Genomic DNA, 19029 nt, shown 5'->3' with positions numbered 1-19029 from the left:
AAAAAAATTGGGCGAAGGTTATTTGGACAGAACTTCCCTCGCCCTTTAAGTACAGTCCAATACATTCCGCTGCTTTGAAAAATTTTAAAATTTAATTTTAATATAAAATGAAAACCGGTGGCGCAAATGGTACACTATTGATTAGAATGTGTTTGTCTCCTCAAAACAGAGGACTAAACTTGTTAATTAAGCTACAATGGAGCACAATGTTCTGAATAATATTATTATAATAATACTTTATTACTTTTGCTATTAAATATAATCGGGGGCAACATTACTGAATTCCCACATTTTCGAGAGAACGGATTAATTCGTTTTAAATTTAAAATTAGAGAGTGATTAGTTGTGTTATTAATATTATTAATATTATTATTGTGGTTTGCGCTGAGGCTATAGCCTACTAAGCTCACGGAATATATAATATAGACTTTAATTTAGATATTATTTTATGAATCTCATGCTAACGCATGACTGAGGTGCACCTTAGTTTTGAGTGTTAACGCTTTCAGATTCAATAAGATCTGCCGGTAGAGCGTTCCATGCACTAAAAACCCCGTTGTTTAAAAAATTGTGCCGAGACCGCGATTTATACATTTCATAGGTTAGCTTTATCAATGACCACGCAGTAAGCCACCAAGTATAGACCCATATTCCATTACTGGTCTAACATAAGCTTTGTAAAGAATCAGAAATAATTCTTTCGATAAGGTTTTAAAAGCTTTGGAAAGCAGATATAAGTATTACTCTATTAGCCTTTTTCAGTGTAATAGATTGATGATACCGAGATCGTAATATTTGTCAACGTTTCTGATAGAAACTTTCCCAATGCGGGAATTTACTCAAGGATTTGTTACGCACATTTTTCTTTGTTAACTGGAATTAACCAGAAATCACACAATTGTGGCACTACATTTAAGTCGTCAGCGATGGTATCACGATTACTGGTAGGGTTGTTGAATATTTTAAGATCGTCAGCGTATAAAGCATGAGCAGACTTTAAAAGACGGTTTAGGTGTGATATGTACAATACAAATAGAACAGGGCTGAGAACGGATCCCTGTGGCACACCAGACATGACGGGATAGATTTTTCCAACTTTGACAAAAAAATAATGATCTGATAGAAACGTGGATATCCATTTTAAAATATAACCTCTAATCCCCAGTTGGTTAATTTATGTATAAGTCTTTGATTAGGGAACTTGCCAAAAGCTTTGTGAAAATCTATCTAAATAACATCAACAGATTTACCATCATCAGCAGCTTGAATTCACTTATCTAAACAAAACTGGAGACACGTACCTAACAGTGGGATGACCAGGCAGAAAGCCATGTTGCTGTCTTGGAATTATTCCTTTATTAACCGCGAACTGAATTAGGTGTGTGCAGATAATCCTTTCCATGACTTTGCAATAGACGGATGTTGGACTAATAGGTCGGTAATCAGACGGAATAATAGAGGAAAGTAAAGATTATGAAATTATATGCGTACGTGGTTTGGATAATTGAAGTGCATATCTTTTCAAAAAAGATGCTGAAATGTCATCGGGTCCAGGAGCACTGTTTTCAGAAAGACTTAGCAGTTCACGATAAATATTTGCATCATTTATTTCAATATTTTCCATACAAGTGGTGCACAATTGGCTAATAGTGTCTTAGGGAAATTGCACAGACTTTCACTGCAATATGTAGATACTTTCAAAAAATTGTGCTAAAGCTTCAGAGTTTGTTTAACACTATTGACCGCTATTATTTTTTAAAATTGACAGATAAGCTTTACAGCAGAGCTTACGTTTTGTGTAGTTATATACTGCTTTGGTTCCTCTTTTTATTATGGAGTTTTCATATGATTGCCTGGCATTATTTAGATCTTTACTCGGGGTATTAGAGAAATCACGGTGTGCTTTGAAATCTTGAGTATATCTTGTAAATTTATGTTTACGCCATAACTTCCGTTTGTACTTAACGCGCTTGAGTAATTCCCCCACAATCCATGGTGTTCTTAAATATATTCCATAATGTGTGTACATCAAAAATAGTGTATAAATCATCCCCTTCAGGTGGTCAAGGGTAAATGCCACTTGTTTGTAATCTCTTATCCGGTTCTCTAGTAACTTTTGGAGAAGAAATACTTGTAATCTAAATGTAAGTTTCTATTAAAGCGTGGTCAGAGATACTCATAGGAGAGGAAATATTAATATTTGATATCAGAGAAGTGTCATTAGTTAAGACTAAATCTAGAGTAGAAGGAGTAGGTTCATTCCCCAATTGACTATAATTGGAGTTTAAATACCTACATTTCAACGAAAAGTGAACTGACATTATTACCTTCGGGTACGTGTGAAACGGGTAATTTGATGTCAGGTAAATTAAAATCACCGCAGATAACTAGATTATTGTAACGACTGGAGAATGCCAGTAATTCGCTTATTACAATTTTGTCATTTTCCAAGTAAAATCAGATGGGCGATATATACAGACAATACAGAATGAAATTGGTCTGGAAGATACATTAAGAAAAAGAGCTTCACTCCTAGATGAACTAATATTGTGAGAGAGTTCATTAAAATTAAAATTTTGAAAGTCGTTTTTGTTTAATAAAATGCAGACTTCAGCTCCCATTTCCTTACCATAGGTGTGATAATTTGGTAAGTCTACTTATTAAGCTGTTAGTGATGGAGTCGGTCAGCCAAATTTCAGCAGTGGCAATGCATGAAGTTTTATTATCGAGTAGGTATAAGTTATGAGAATTTATTTTAGCCACAAGCGAAGCTATATTCGTGTACGCAAAAGATAGCTGGATTAACTTCGCTTCTGCACTGACAGATAATGAAGTAATAAAATTACTTTTAGACGAAATATCTAAGTTTTCTAACACCGATCTACTCGCAGAAGAGTTATTTATTGATTGCAATTTAAGAAGAAAATTATCAACAACAGATAAATCGACCGGGCACCTATGATCCCATGCGGCATCATTACTGTTTATTTGTTGAGTACTGTCAGTTTTTAATAGTTTTACGCAGTTAATACACTTAACGAGTTTCAGCTGTGCATCAGGTGACAGAGTGTTTGGAGACCCGTTGGGAGTCTCGCGTTATTAATAAAAACTTCGTTTTAACACAACAACAAATATATTGTTAAGTTTCGTTTAGATGTTACAAGTTTTAAGTCTCGCTTTCGAATGATACAATACAATGGGTGGGTAAACCCGAGGAGGCTGCAAGGGCCATAAACCCGATTGGGTGCGCACAAGGTCGCTTCAAGAGGACCAATATTGTTGGCCTGAACATACCGCCGACCTTGAAACCTTCTAGGGTTCAACCAAGAATCGACATAATATAGACTGAATACAAAAATATGGAAACCTACGGGGAGGTTACACAAACACTAATGCGGATTAAACACAACGATAAACCTGCTAATTGAAATTACTCGTAATCCGTCAGTACTATTTTAGTGTCCTCTGTACTGATCGGCAAGCGACATAGTTTATGAAATGAACGCTTCGTTACACCACTTTTAGTCTTTAGTGAAGCCACTCGCGGTAAGCCCTCTTTACCGTAATGCAATTCGGTAATGCGCGCTAAGTTCCACTGTAATGGATGGACGTCGTCTTCGACGATTAGCACTAGCGAGCCAACTGTTGGTGTGTTACACGGTCGTGTCCACTTCGACCTCCCCTGCAGTCCAAGAATGTACTCGCGGTTCCATCTCCGCCAAAAATTTTGGCGTAGTTGTTCTACACGTTGCCATCTGGATAGTCGATTTGTGCTGACTTCGGTGATGTCGTCTTCGAATACCGCAGTCAGAGATTCCCCTGCAAGGAAGTGTCCGGGAATTAAAGGCTCGAGATCATTAGGATCATTACTGAGGGGGGTGAGAGGGCGCGAGTTCAAAATCGCTTCAATTCGCGTCAAAAGCGTATACAACTCTTCATAAGTCAAAAGTGCAAGCCCAATTGTTCTTTTCATCAGAGTTTCGACCGATTTGACGTTAATCTCCCATAACCCACCCATATGCGGTGATCGTGCTGGAATAAAATGAAAATCCATATTCCTCTCTGCTAGTTTTCCTATTACCTTTGATTGAAAATCTGAAGATTTTAAAAATACCTTAAGCTTTTGCGCTTCGTGATTTGCCGCACCAACAAAATTAGAACCATTGTCCGAATATAGGTGACGAATTTGACCTCTTCTTGACACTAATCTCTGCACAGCCCCTAAAAAGGACTCAGTTGTAAGATTACCGACTAGCTCCAACTGCACGGCCTTAGTCGCAAAACAGACAAAAATTGCGATGTATGCCTTTATATTTCTTTTTCCTCGACCGGTTGACTCCTTAATTAAAATCGGACCTATGTAATCAACGCCGGAAACAAAGAAAGGACGATTTGGTGTGAGCCTCTGAGCAGGTAAATCCCTCATCATTTGAATAGTTTTCCGCGGTTTATTTCGAAAACAAGCGACACACCTGTGTATCACTTGCCTGATAACACTGCGCGGTGAGATAATCCAAAATTTTTGCCTTATTGCGGCCAGAGTACCTTCGGCCCCAGTGTGTAAATTTTCGGTGTGGTATTGTTCTATGATTAGTTTGGTCACGGTATGATTACTGGGCATTAAGATTGGATGCTTTGTGGAAAAATTAAATTTAGCGTTCCTTAAACGTCCGCCGACCCTGAGTAAATTGTCCTTTGATAAAAATGGATTCAAAGTTAAGATGGAACTTTTACTGCTTATTGGTTTTCCTTTTTTGAGACTATTTAACTCTGTCGCAAATGTCTGGTTTTGTACCCACCGAATGATTGTGAAATTTGCCTTTTGTAATTCGGAGATTTTCAACGGACCGGTTAGAATTAGCGCTTGTCGCTTTGATTTTCTATAATTATCGACCCAACGTAGGCAATACGCTATTACACGATTAAGTTTCCGCAACGAAGATATTTTTGCCATTACGGGTAAAGGTGTTATGATTGTTTCTGCCGCGACTATAATATTTTTGCGTTTTTCCGGCATTTCGTTAATATTGCTAAAATCGGGATATTCCGATAGAGTTAGCTCGAAATCTGACATGAGCCACGTCGGACCTTTAAACCAAAATTCATTGTTAATAAGTTCGCTAGGTTGAAGACCGCGACTTACTAGATCAGCCGGGTTTTCTTCGCCGCTAACATGTCGCCAGTCTGAGATGTTAGTTAATTCTTGAATTTCCGCCACGCGATTTGCTACGAAAGTGTGCCACATATTTGGACTGCCGTTTAGTCACGCTATGGTTACCCTTGAATCTGACCATAGATATTGTTTTGTTATGTTTACGTTTTTCAATGCTTGTCTGACTGCAGAGATGAGTCTCGCAAGCAGCAACGCTCCGCACAATTCCAGTCTAGGCAACGTTACCGTTTTTAAAGGCGCTACGCGTGATTTGGAGCACAGTAAGTATACGGAGTGTTTATTTGAACCGTTGTACGTGCGCACATATACCGCTGCCCCATATCCCTTAATGCTGGCATCGCAAAAACCATGCAATTCGAGGGCCGATATTTTGCTCAAATCTGAAATTCTTCTGGGAATTCGTAGCTCCCGCAGGTACGACAATTCGTTGATAAAATTAACCCAAGCGCAATGAATGTCTTGAGGTACTGACTCGTCCCATCCTATTTTTAAAGACCATAAATTCTGCAGTACTAATTTAGCCTTTAACATAACTGGTCCGATAATACCAAGCGGATCAAAAATTTGCGCGATGGTTGACAGGATTACACGTTTGGTTATTCTAGATTTTACATTAACCGTTTGTACTTCGTACTTTAACCAATCATTTTTTGAATCCCAAAATAGACCTAACGTTTTAGTTAAATTATTATCATTGTCGAGATTTATGATCGAGTTTTGTTTAGGTTTTGTATTTAAATTGGGAAGTGATTCCGGTGCATTCGACGCCCATTTCCGTAATTCAAAACCACCTTGCTGCAAGATGGCGGACACGCTATCGCGGATTGTAATTAAGTCCGACACCGTTTCGGAGCCCGTTAATAGGTCATCCATATAAAAATCCCTCCCAATTATGGTGCTTGCCGCAGGGTAAGCGTCCTGATTTTGCGCCGCCAATTCTGATAGACAACGCGTCGCAATAAAACTGGCTGGTTTAGTATCATACGTTAGTGTTTTTAATTGGTACGTGTTCAGTTCTTCATTTGAGTGTGCGCGCCATAAAATTAATTGGTAATCTCTATCTGCCGGGTCTACCAAAATTTGTCGATACATTTTCGCTATGTCGGCAGTTATTACATAACGATGAATACGAAATCTGGTTAAAATGGCGAACAAATCGTCCTGTATCACCGGCCCGCACATCAAATTGTCATTCAAGCTCTTCCCGTTATTCGTACAGAATGACGCGTCAAAAACCGCCCTAAGCTTAGTGGTACTACTCGACAATTTAAGAACTGCGTGATGTGGCAGGTAACAAAACATTCCGTCTTTTAAATTAGGGTTGTTTACAAGTTCCATATGGTCCATTTTGATATATTCCTTAATAAAATCGGAATATTGTTCTTTAAATTCCAGCTGTTTTGCAAATTTATTTTCGAGAGAACGGAAACGTTTTACAGTCCCTTGTTTTGAATCACCCAAATCGGGTGGGCTATTGTTAAAAGGAAGTCGTACTATAAACCGCCCCTGTGAATCACGTTTTACGGTGTCCCTAAAATGCGTTTCACATTGTCTTTCTTCCGGTGAGAGTTTGTCAGCAATAACCCTAACATGTTCAATATTTAAGAATTTGGTTACCTGCTCTTGTAATTCGGTACCGAGGTGAGAGAGATGACACAAAGCTTTCGTTTTATTGTTGGTCAAATTTATAGTACCGCCAAGGATCCACCCCAGATGTGTTTTTTGAAAATGAGGTTGCCCCGGCGCTAAATGAATCTGCCCGATACACATTAATGGTACTAATAATTCGGCCCCAATCAGTAGATCGATCGGTGCAGAGCTATAAAATTGTGGATCTGCTAATTTAATGTTTTTCGGAACAGTTATATTTGCTAGATTTACGGAACTAACTGGGAGATTTTCTGTTATTCTGTCTAACATCAAGCACCTAATGTTCTGCGAATATTGATTATATTTTGACTTTATTGAAACTTGCGTCGAATAATTTACACTACTTGTGGCCTGGTATACCTCCAATTTGTATTTCTATTTTTTGACGTGTGAGACCAAGCTTTTTACACATATCGGATGTTATGAACTGATTCATGGAATCGGAATCAAGAAAGGCGCGGCATTCCTGGTATTGACCCTTTTTATCCATAATTAGTATTATCGCGGTAGAGAGAATACCCGATTTCAAAGTATTTATGTCAGAATACGAATTGAGGGACACCGATTCAGATTGTTGTACCGTTGAAGTTTGCTGATCGTTCGCACCGTGTATCAAGGTGTTATGATTTAGGTTGCAATTTTTACATCTCGACTTCGATTTACAATCAACCGTCGCATGATTGCCTCTCAAACAATTTTTACACAAGCGTAGCCTATCTACCGCCTTTAGTCTTTCATTGATATTCAAATTTGTAAATTCTGTACATTGATTGATATAATGGCCCGCTTGTCTGCAATGGTTACACGACCTTAACTTATTGCCATTATTCAAATTAGTCGTGGTCGCATAATTATTTGACTTACTGTTTGTCGCGGAATTTTGATTCGAAAATTTGTACGCAAGTACTTGCTTGTTTGAATAACACAACGATTCCAATGTTTGAAAGCGTTTCTCTAAGAATAAGAGCAGATCTTGATATTTGGGAATTGATGTGTTTAATTGACCCTGCCAATCCCGTCTGGAATAGAGATCCAATTTTTCAGTTATAATGGGAACGATAATCGCATCCCAGTTATGTACTGGTACTTGCAATACCTTTAGCGCTTCTAAGTTAGACGTTACATTGTCAATTAATTCGCGTAAGTGATTGTGAGAAGCTTTGGTGATAACCGGAAAGTTCAAAATCGCGTAAACATGTTCTTGCGCTATTAATCTTTTGTTTGCGTAACGTTTAGTCAATAGGTCCCAAGCGATCGAATAATTGTCATTCGAAATCGACAAGGATTCAACGGCCTTAAGCGCTTCATTTTTTAAACAAGACTTAAGATAGTAAAATTTTTTGCAATTGTCCAATTTAGTGTTATCGTGAATGACTGACCTAAATTGGTCTGAAAAGGAAAGCCAGTCTTTATATGAACCTGTGAACACAGGCAAATTATACACTGGTAATTTAAGGTTCAGTTCATCTGACGTGTTATCCAAATTTGATTGGGATGACGTACCTGCGATTGCTCCTTTCTTATCGTTTTTTTGATAAATGTTTTGATTTCTGATACAACCGTGCAATAACGCGTTTCGAAGACTTCGCGCTCTTTGTCATGAATTTCGAGTTCAGACTCGTCATCGGCCGCCAATTCGATATCTAACTGAGCCTTTTCGAAGTCCTTTAGGGTAACTTCGAGCAGCTCTAATCGTGTCGAAAGTTCATTGATATTGTTTTTATTTGGGTCAAATTCGTCAACATATTTTTCGATTCGGGTTAATTTAGCTTTAATTACCGCCCGTCTACGTATTAAAGGAGCTGATGCTGGCATTTTAGATTATAAATTATTGTGCAAATGGTAAATACGCTTATTTATAGATTTAACGTTGATTGGGCTTGCAGTCTTGATTGTATAAGAGGATTCATATAATAAATACCAGTGCCAAAATTTCTATATTAACGGGCGAGTGAGGGATTAATAGGAAGCAGATATCTCTGACCTTGGTTTTTTAGTCCTGGTGAGGGTGGACGTGGCGTCGCTGATGTAGATGCTGTCCTCCTGGGTTTTTAGTCGTGAGAAGGATGGCCTCGCTGATGTGGATGCTGTTGTTTTAGGCTTTTAGTCCTGAAGAGGGCGGCGTCGCTGATGTGGATGCTGTCCCCTTTGGGTTTCAGTCCTGGTGAGGGTGGCGTCGCTGATGTGGATGCCGTCCTCGACTTCAGGTAGCTTTTTCGTCGTTGTGTCAAGTGGTGGTGCGTTTCTAAGTGCCTCTCGCTGCTTCCTGGGTTCGATGATGGATGCTGGTGTCGCTACTTCTCGAAGACCAGGTGTCGAAGGCGATGTGATTACGTCACTCACTCGCGAAGTCACTTTTCGTTTTGTTTTTTCGGATAACTCGCGAATCCGGCTCGAAGGACCAATGTTTGGAGACCCGTTGGGAGTCTCGCGTTATTAATAAAAACTTCGTTTTAACACAACAACAAATATATTGTTAAGTTTCGTTTAGATGTTACAAGTTTTAAGTCTCGCTTTCGAATGATACAATACAATGGGTGGGTAAACCCGAGGAGGCTGCAAGGGCCATAAACCCGATTGGGTGCGCACAAGGTCGCTTCAAGAGGACCAATATTGTTGGCCTGAACACAGAGTGATGTGATTTTTCGGTAACTCCGTATTCGGCCACGATTTGTTGACATTTTTAACACCGAAAACATCACTGAAATTAATTTGGACCATGTAGGTAATTCAAGAATTTGTCGAGGACGGTTTTTGATATACCCACCATTGTATTAAACTTTTTGGTAAAATCACTTAACGGATTACTTTTTGTTTAATTTTCAAAATTTTATACTCTTTTTAATTCAAACATATTTAATTTGTCTTATTTAGACAAAAAAGCCATATTTAGTGGTAAATATTTGAATCATATTTTCCATGTTTTCAAAAGCTCTGGTCTAGAAGCAACATTTAGAATATTACTTTTTTATTAATACGTATACAGGGTGTTTCAGAAATAAGTACATTAATTTTAATCAGTTATAGAGCTCATCAAACTCAACAACTTTTTTTAATAGAGTTTTGTTAGGAACTTTTTAATTATCAAGTTAAAAATTGTTTAAGTTTTACCTCAATTAGGGTTACCAGCCCATGGATCCTCATTCACCCATGGACACTAAAAGGCCCGTTATTTCAATCGCTTGTTAACCTCCAGTTTTGAAAACTACTAGTTAATTCTAACCACAAGTTAACTAGTGGTTAATAAACAAATCACGATTTCAATGAAAACGTTACTGTTAGTTTAGTTACCATGAGTTTACTAAAAGTTGGAAAGGCAACGCTGTAATTTCTACGTCAAAATTGTCACAATTTTCAAACAATAAATTTCGAATAAAGTGAAGTGTATCTTTAGTTTTTTTAAACTAAAATGGGAAAAACGCAAAAAACAGCAAATAAGCGAACACCAAACTTTACTCAAACAGAGGAGCAACTACTAGTAAGTTTAATCGAAAAAAAGAAGAACGTAATTGAAAATAAGCGAAGCGGGGCTGTCCTATGGCAGGACAAGGAAAGAGCGTGGAAAGAAATAGAAGCGCAATTTAATTCTATCAATACAACAACAAACTTTCGTACATGTGAAATTTTAAAACAAAAATATAATAATTTGAAAAAAGGAACAAAAGCCAAGTTTTCCCACAATAAAAAAGTAAAGACCAAGACTGGTGGAGGTAAAGCCGAATTGAAAGAAATTTCTGAAGTTGATAATGCCATCAAGGGACTATTGGGAGAAGAGGTGGTTTCTGGATTAACACCGCTTTTTGATAGTGATAGTGAGTGAGCTGATAGTGATGTATTCATTATCTTTTATATCTGTGATAATAATAGGTTTGTCCCCCGTCCAATCACGGACCAATATTGAGGAAAATATTAATGATCCTGGTTCCAGCGTGTTAAATTATGGAGCAGGTACTTATGAATTCTGAAAAATATATACAAAACACGCAGGTAATCATATTTTGCAGAAAACTGGGTACCAATAATTAGTGAGGATACATCTGTCATCATTTCAAGTGATGAAGGTGTAGTTAATAATATTTTAGTTCCTAACGATCTATCAAAAAATAACCAGTTACTGAGTGCATCTGAAATTGAAAGTCCACCATTAATAAAAGAACCACTTGCCTCAACGTCTTCGAACACCAACTGGTCCACATACACACCTACAATGTTGCAGCAACCAGTCAATGCAAAGTTGAGCACTAGACGAAGAAGCAAAGGAAAAGGAGACTTCGCCTACAAGAGGCTTAACATAAACGAAATTTTAATTAAAGAAAAAATAGAATTTGTTCGCCTTCAACGTGAAAAATTTTTGGAAGAGCACGAAATGAAAATGAAAATTTTAAAATTACAGCTCAAACAAGAGGAAATTAAACGAAATCTTTTGTAATTCAACAATTTAAATTTATTTAGATAGGTATTTAATAGTAGATTTAATAATTATTGTATTTAGTTTGTTGTTTGTTTCTATAAATAAAACACTTTGTTACAAATTATTGAAATAATTATTAATCAGTTGTTGTCGAAAGAAATTGTTGTCATGTCTGTTGTTACGAATATCATCAACATCAGGCGGATTGTTGTTTACTAAATCTATAGCACGTTGTTCATCTGCATTTACCCATGGTTCGTCTTCTCGTTCATCACAGGCTATATTATGTAGAACTGCTGTTGCTGTTATGATTACTTGCGTTGTTTTCAAATTTGTTCGCAGTCCCATTGCTAATCCAGGAAATCGTCTTTTCCATACACCGTACGAGCGTTCGACAGGATTTCGTGTTCTAATCTGGGCTTCATTGTACAAATTTTCTGCGCGAGTTCTTGTCTGTGCAAGTGGTGTTAACAGGTATGACTTACAAGGATATCCACTGTCACCGACTAGAACACAATTGTCCCCAAATTCACCTGATTCAAAGCGAGTCATCACACTAGAATTTCGGAAAATATGTGAGTCGTGGGCAGATCCCGGCCATCTCGGAACAATATCCATTATTTTTAAATTACTGTCACAAATAGTTTGAACATTTAAGCTGAAAAATTGTTTACGATTTCGAAACGCCTCAGCAGTTTCGCCTCCCGGACTGATAATTTTAATATGGCTGCAGTCAATCGCTCCTATGCACATTGGAAATCGTGCAATATTGTAAAATTTTCTCTTACATTCAAGCCGCTCTTCGTCAGTTGATGGCATTTTTATTGTTATGTTGCGTAACGCGGCAAGTGCTACACTGACTTTGTGTATAATTTTGCCGGCCGTCGTTGCATGAACACCACTAAAATCTCCAACTGTCTGAAGGAAAGAGCCGGTGGCATAAAATCTCAACGCCAACAGTATTTGGTCTGTCGGAGAAACCGCTGAATTTCTATTTAAGAAAATCATTAATTTAAAGAAAACTAACTCCAGGACCCGCATACCTCTCCGTAGGATGTCTTAAAACGTTGTCCAGTTCTTCTATTAAATTTTCGACTGTTCCCTTCGATAAGCGAAAACGCTGAAAAAATTCTTTGTAGTCCCACTTTTCAAAGTGGTTTATTCTTTCTCGAACCACTCTTCTTTTCCTCAGAGATAGTTCCTCATCGTCGCTGAAGGCATTTAGTTCGTAGTCGTTCATTTTTTAAACTAAATATGACATTTGTCGTAGTGTAATTGAAAACTGTCAGTTAACTCATACTACATGTGCTGGTAAAGTTAACTATGAGTAAACTTCAGGTTTAAATATAACTATCAATTGAAATAAGGAACTTTGCATTTAACTATAGGTTAACTGTTAACCATAAGTTAACTATGAATTGAAATAACGGGCCTAAGGGCCGAATTCTGTATCTTAACGTTTTAATAAGGGATCCGTTTGTTAAAGGCATTAGCTAGCGTAAAGGAAATGTGAAAGTGAATCCTTTAATATCTTATCCTCTATTGCATCCGTTGGGGAGAAACTTGTGTGTCAGTTCGACTTTATGTAAAGGAACGACCGGATGTTTTTACTACGATAGTATACGCTTTTAGAAAAGGAACGCTTGCGTTTATCATTGTGACAAGAGAGACGGAATCCATTGTACATAACCTCAAATTTTTACAATATCGGTATGGAAGGTGTGACGGGCTGGGGAGATTTTTAAACTTAAATTTTGTTAATTTATGAGATATGAAATTCTTGTCGTGGTCTTTGTGCCTGACATATAGTAAAAATATTAGGAGTATTTATTTGCTCGTAGGATGGTTCGTGATGATAGTAACATTAAAAACTTAAAAAAATTAAACATTTTATGAAATCATGCACATTTTTGGAGATATCAGCACTGGCCCCTTATGTCAATGTGGTCAGGGGAGTCTGGCCTTTAATGGATCTTTTGGTCTTTTATGAGTGTAGACCCCTCCAAAGGAGTTGTTTTTGCAAAGTTGTTTATTGGTTACCAGTCTATTTGGAGCATCGTAAAAGTATTTGTATTTCCACCAAATTGGGCTTAATTAACTTTAACATGACGATTTTAGTGCTTTTTGCTAATATTAACAAATTTAAACCATGAAACTATAAAACTGGACAAACACATCATTCTTCTGACTCATAGTTACCTTTATTGTAATTCCTGCAACGTATGGTGTCACTTTATGCAAATTATCTGTCAGTTTCACTAGTTTTATATAATGACCGTTTCTAAACAAAAAGGAAGAAATGGAGAATCTGTGATTATTTATCCTAGAGGAATTACAATAAAGGTAACTATGAGTCAGAACAATGATGTGTTTGTCCAGTTTTATAGTTTCATGGTTTAAATTTGTTAATATTAGCAAAAAGCACTAAAATCGTCATATTAAAGTTAATTAAGCCGAATTTGGTGGAAATACAAACACTTTTACGATGCTCCAAATAGACTGGTAACCAATAAACAACTTTGCAAAAACAACTCCTTTGGAGGGGTCTACACTCATAAAAGACCAAAAGATCCATTAAAGGCCAGACTCCCCTGACCACATTGACATAAGGGGCCAGTGCTGATATCTCCAAAAATGTGCATGATTTCATAAAATGTTTAATTTTTTTAAGTTTTTAATGTTACTATCATCACGAACCATCCTACGAGCAAATAATATAATATAATATTATATTATTTATTAATTATTATATTATTATCCTAATATTTTTACTATATGTCAGGCACAAAGACCACGACAAGAATTTCATATCTCATAAATTAACAAAAGTTAAGTTTAAAAATCTCCTGAGCCCGTCACACCAACCATACCGATATTGTGAAAATTTGAAGTTATGTACAATAGATTCCATCTCTCTTGACACAATGGTAAACGCAAGCGTTTCTTTTCTAAAAGCATATACTATCTTAGTAAAAACATCCGTTTGTTCCTTTACATAAAGGCGAACTAACGCACCAGTTTCTCCTCAACGGATGCAATAGAGAATGAGATATTAAAGGATTCACTTTCACATTTCCTTTACGATAAAGCCTTTAACAAACGGATCCTTTATTAAAAGGTTAAGATACAGAATTCGCCCCTAATAATAATTATTATAATTAATAATTTATGGTCAAAAACAGTTACTAGGATACGTATTTTCCTAATCTTGTCAGCATGACAGACATTGAGAGAAATTGAAAATGCGGCTCCCTAATGGCGTACGGATTTCATCGGCCCAAATGAAATTGATTACACCTTCCCTCGTGTATCCGGCCTCATCAGTTGATGGTATAAAAGATACAAAATTTGCTTGTTCGTTTATTTTTCTATTAACCCACTCACAAAACTTTTTCCTACGTGGTAAGCCTGTTGGTTTCAATAACTGATCTTTCTGGTCCTGAAAGGGGTACAGTTGTTCTCTGAGTATCCTCCAAATACTACTCTCCGATACATCACACTGGACAGCGATGTGTGCTATGTTGTGTTAGCAGGCTGGGGGAAAAATAAATAAGTGAACAGAATAACAATTCGTGAGAGTTGTCAATAAATACATGTTTTCTCTTAAAAAGATCTTTTACTGATAAAACATGGTGGCAGCGGTAAAAAGATCGTATATTCGTTAAAATCATACGAAGAAATAGCAGAGAAGATATAAATAGTAATTTGAAATTACATAGATCATGACTGGACCGGAAGGAACACCTAATCCGGTAAAGGTAACGCATACTCCGGTGATGGGTATGCAAGCTCATGTTAGTCCACCAGAAAAATTTACATTTTCTATGCCTAATACTTGGCCCCAATGGAGAAAGCGGTTTGAGCGATATATGTCCATATCGGGACAGAATGATAAGCTGGAAGAGGAGAAAATAAATTTATTGGTGTATATCATGGGAGAAGAATCTGAAGATATTTTATTGCAAGCTGCAGTTACACCTAAGAGTTATGCTGAGACATTACAGTGTTTTGAAAATCACTTTGTTCCAAGGAGAAATATAATTTTTGAGCGCTACAAATTTAATTCCAAAGTTCAGAAACCGGGGGAGTCAGTGGAGAGTTTCATTACTAGTCTTCATTCTCTGGCTGAAAGTTGTGACTACGGAGCACTAAAGGAAGAATTGATAAGAGATCGCATAGTGGTTGGAATGCTGGACTCCCGGACTAGTGAGCGTTTACAATTGCAAACAAATTTAACTTTATCTGATTGCGTATTGGCCGCAAAACAAGCTGAAATTCAGGCTGAGCAGAACAGAGAACTTCAAAACGACATGCGTCAGCGTCAAGTTGCAAAACTGTCAGTTGAGACAAGAAATGCTAACAATGGTAGCAGTACGGGTGATATGAAGAAACAAAACTCGTTTCAGAATTAGATTAATGAGGTTTGATTATGAAATTTATTATGTACCAGGAAAAAATCTAATAGTAGCTGATGCGTTACCAAGAAATTTTTCAGGAGATTCGCGTAGTCCAGAGGATGACGAGTTGGCTCATGAAACGGAGGCACATGTTAATTTGATAGTACAATCTGTTCAAGTAAAACCATACTTTATTGAGGAAATTAAACAAGAACAGGCCAAAGACTCTATATGTCAAACGTTAAAGGATTATTCTATAACTGGGTGGCCTGCTAAGACTAAATTAGAGGAGAATATACGTCCTTAGTACCAATATCGATTTGAAATTTCTTTTGTCCACGATATATTGTTGCGAAATAATAGAATAATTATTCCTAGTTCTTTGCAGTTGAGGTGTTTAGAATTTTTACATCGCGGACATCAGGGGATTGTTAAATGTCGCGCACGAGCGAAAACGTCTGTGTGGTGGTTAGGTCTTTCTTCACAGATTGAAAATTTAATTAGAAATTGCCCTCAATGTGTGGAACATAAAATTAATTTTAAAGAACCTTTCTTAAAGGATTCATTTCCCGAACGTCCGTGGCAAAAAATTGCACTAGATTTGTTTAAAATTGATAGTTGGTACTTAATAGTGACTGATTATTACTCAAGATTCTTTGAAATATTCAAATTAAATAAAATGACAGAATCCATCATTATTGCTAAACTGAAGACATTATTCAGTCGCTTTGGCATTCCTGAAATTGTAAGGTCAGATAATGGTCCACAATTCCAAAGTGAATTTAAAAAATTTGCTTATGATTATGATTTCCATCACATTACTAGTAGTCCTTACTTTCCTCAGTCTAATGGTTGCATTGAAGCGGCTGTAAAAATAGCCAAGAGTCTTATTAAAAAAAATCCTGGTGGTTTAGATTTAGCTTTATTGGCTTATCGTACTACACCATTAGAGTGCGGATATAGTCCTTCCGAACTTCTCATGAATAGGAAACTACGGTCAAATTTGCCTATTTTGCCAAGTCAATTAAATAAAGCTGTTAACGCTAAACTTGTTTTTAAAAGGGAGGATAAGGCTAAAGATAAAAGTATTGACCAGTTTAATAGAAGACATAGGGCCCGAAATTTATCAGAACTGAAACAAGGGGACAGTGTTTGGGTAATTGACTTACGAATATATGGGAAAATAATAGAGGTCTTAAGAGAACCACGGTCATACATGGTGGAAACTAATTTTGGAATCTATCGGCGCAACCGATATCATTTAGTTCCAGCTCCTTATTATATTTTACCACCTCCGCTCATTTCGACATTGCCTCAGCCTCAGCCTTCTGAAAATAGTGTCAACATTGATTCAAAATTAATGAATAAAAGTTCCAGAGAAGTCAGCACCAATATCACTACAGGAATTCATAATTCATCTGATAATGTTGTGTCGTCACCTCCATGGTCTGTTCCTCCTCTGCGGCGGTCAACTAGGAATTCAAAGAGGCCTGCTTATTTGAAAGACTACGTAACCTAGCTTAAAAGGGGGGGATGTTGTGTTAGCAGGCTGGGGGAAAAATAAATAAGTGAACAGAATAACAATTCGTGAGAGTTGTCAATAAATACATGTTTTCTCTTAAAAAGATCTTTTACTGATAAAACAGTGCCCGGTCGAGCTTCGACACTCTCCAAACAGCCTCTTCAATATTAGCAATTCTATCACTACGTAACTTACCCCGATCCTGAGCTGCAAGTTTAAAAGATCCATACTCTTGTAGATGCAACGTTCTCAAAAGTGAGCACATTTGGCAGACGACGATTTGGGAGGCTTTCTGAAAAAATTCTTTGGGCGCGAGCGCCGTTCCCCCGAGCTTCACTGTAGGTTAAAACGATATCGGTGTATTCAAGATTTGAAAACAAAGCCATTTCAACACATTTCAACTATATTTTAGAAATCTGTGCCAAACAAATATTAAAGATACGACATTTAATAACTTACACTTGACATAAAAATGATTGTCAGTGTCAAAACGGTTGCTAGGGTATCTTCTTTATTGTTGTAGCGATGTTATTATTTAAGGTGAACATAGACGGCTCGTGAATATATGGGTGGGAAAATTCTAAATTCGACTTGAGTTTTCGAAAAAATGCTATATAATATAATCGCCACCCAATTCAAAAAGGATCACAAATGCTTCACTTTAAAACTGATTCGTGTACACGATTTACTACACTTTGTGCAAATGAATTTTTGGAAAAGACTTAAAAATAGTGTAATAACCAGTGGCGGCTCGTGGTGATTTTTGATGGGTGGGCAAAGCATTATAGGTAGGTTATAACATGTATGAAAAAAAAATATATACATACAGGGTTAGTCACGAGAGAATTACTTCTGAAAATTATTTTTACGCAACCCAAAATACGAATACCATGTACCATTTGATACTAACTGAATTTAAAATGAAATGCTTAATCCATGATTGCTTTGAGTTTGACAATCTCATTTTGACAATTGTGGAAAAGGAGGTTACGCGAGTGTCCATGGTGGTACCGCAGCCAGTCGGAAATCTCCTCCGGCGCCGCTAATAAATTTGTCAGTGTGCCTCTTGGTCTTTTGCAACCGATTAATCACGAGAAAATTATTTCTAAAAATTCCTTTTACGGCATTTTATTCAAAGGTTACAACACAAACTCAAACAAGTAAGTAAATAATTTAACTACTAATCTGTTGAAAATGTTGGGTATTTTGGGGGGATGCTACGGCTTTTTTGTAAATGGATGGCCGAAGAAGTCCAGAGGTTGCAGATTTGCACTTCGAAGAGGCTCTAGGTGACGCAGAGATGGCGAATTAACACATGCACATTAGCGGCGAACAACATTGGTAGAGCACTTACGGCTTCAGTATAGCCCAGATTGATCTGACTGTATGTCGTCGATCCAATGGGGCTCTAGAGGCGAGTCAACGATGAAAAAAAATGTTAAAAATTAATTAACGTCAAAGTGACACTGCCAAAGTCAAAGCAATCATGGATTGGGCATTTCATTTTAAATTTAGATAATATCAAGTGGTACAGGGTATTAGTATTTTGAGTTGCGTAAAAATAATTTTCAGAAGTAATTCTCTCGTGACTAACCCTGTATATATAATTAATCATTTTTGTGAGAACGTGTTTTTGTTTTGGTGCTGCATGTCAATCAATATAATATAACAAATATTTTATGTATATTACATATATATTTTTTTATAAATGTTACTTACAATGTCGGTCAGCAAGAACCAACGAGAACATCGAAGACTCTTGCTAGAAGAGGAAAGAGGAACAAAAAAAAGGTTCAGCACATAAATAGATTTGTTAGGTGTTTATAGAACTATAAACTCAAATAATGATCCCAACATGTAAAGATTTTTAAATAAC

The 19029-nt window shown here is 36.9% G+C and overlaps 3 protein-coding genes across 3 annotated transcripts; all 3 read right to left on the bottom strand.

The window, feature by feature from the left end:
• Positions 1–3430: 3430 nt before the first annotated feature.
• On the bottom strand, positions 3431–5245 carry LOC135131591 (uncharacterized). The gene has a single exon (XM_064059402.1). The coding sequence runs from the start codon at positions 5243–5245 to the stop codon at positions 3431–3433; it is 1815 nt and encodes a 604-aa protein (XP_063915472.1).
• Positions 5246–5263: 18 nt separating this feature from the next.
• Positions 5264–8638, bottom strand: LOC135131590 (uncharacterized). The gene is made up of 4 exons (XM_064059401.1): positions 8327–8638; positions 7688–7842; positions 7168–7614; positions 5264–7100 (listed from the first exon to the last, which is right to left on the bottom strand). The coding sequence occupies exons 1-4, from the start codon at positions 8636–8638 to the stop codon at positions 5264–5266; spliced, it is 2751 nt and encodes a 916-aa protein (XP_063915471.1).
• A 2710-nt stretch (positions 8639–11348) lies between these two features.
• On the bottom strand, positions 11349–12474 carry LOC135131589 (putative nuclease HARBI1). The gene is made up of 3 exons (XM_064059400.1): positions 12409–12474; positions 12278–12354; positions 11349–12225 (listed from the first exon to the last, which is right to left on the bottom strand). The coding sequence occupies exons 1-3, from the start codon at positions 12472–12474 to the stop codon at positions 11349–11351; spliced, it is 1020 nt and encodes a 339-aa protein (XP_063915470.1).
• Positions 12475–19029: the final 6555 nt, after the last annotated feature.

The sequence above is a fragment of the Zophobas morio genome, unplaced genomic scaffold (assembly GCF_036711695.1).
Source record: "Zophobas morio isolate AGI-343-1 ecotype UQ-CSIRO unplaced genomic scaffold, CSIRO_AGI_Zmor_V1 ptg000021l, whole genome shotgun sequence".
Lineage (NCBI taxonomy): Eukaryota > Metazoa > Arthropoda > Insecta > Coleoptera > Tenebrionidae > Zophobas > Zophobas morio.
Note: the sequence above shows the minus strand (reverse complement) of the source record. Positions and strands in the feature narration are given on the sequence as shown.

Coding starts and splice junctions, on each gene's coding strand:
- LOC135131589 (XM_064059400.1), bottom strand. CDS start 12,474: ATGAACGACTACGAACTAAATGCCTTCAGCGACGATGAGGAACTATCT. Junction 12,355..12,408: donor CTCTGAGGAAAAGAAGAGTG/GTTCGAGAAAGA, acceptor GAATTTTTTCAG/CGTTTTCGCTTATCGAAGGG. Junction 12,226..12,277: donor TTAAGACATCCTACGGAGAG/GTATGCGGGTCC, acceptor TTTCTTAAATAG/AAATTCAGCGGTTTCTCCGA.
- LOC135131591 (XM_064059402.1), bottom strand. CDS start 5,245: ATGTGGCACACTTTCGTAGCAAATCGCGTGGCGGAAATTCAAGAATTA.
- LOC135131590 (XM_064059401.1), bottom strand. CDS start 8,638: ATGCCAGCATCAGCTCCTTTAATACGTAGACGGGCGGTAATTAAAGCT. Junction 7,843..8,326: donor TAAGAAAGGAGCAATCGCAG/GTACGTCATCCC, acceptor TCTCTATTCCAG/ACGGGATTGGCAGGGTCAAT. Junction 7,615..7,687: donor TCAAAATTCCGCGACAAACA/GTAAGTCAAATA, acceptor TAACCATTGCAG/ACAAGCGGGCCATTATATCA.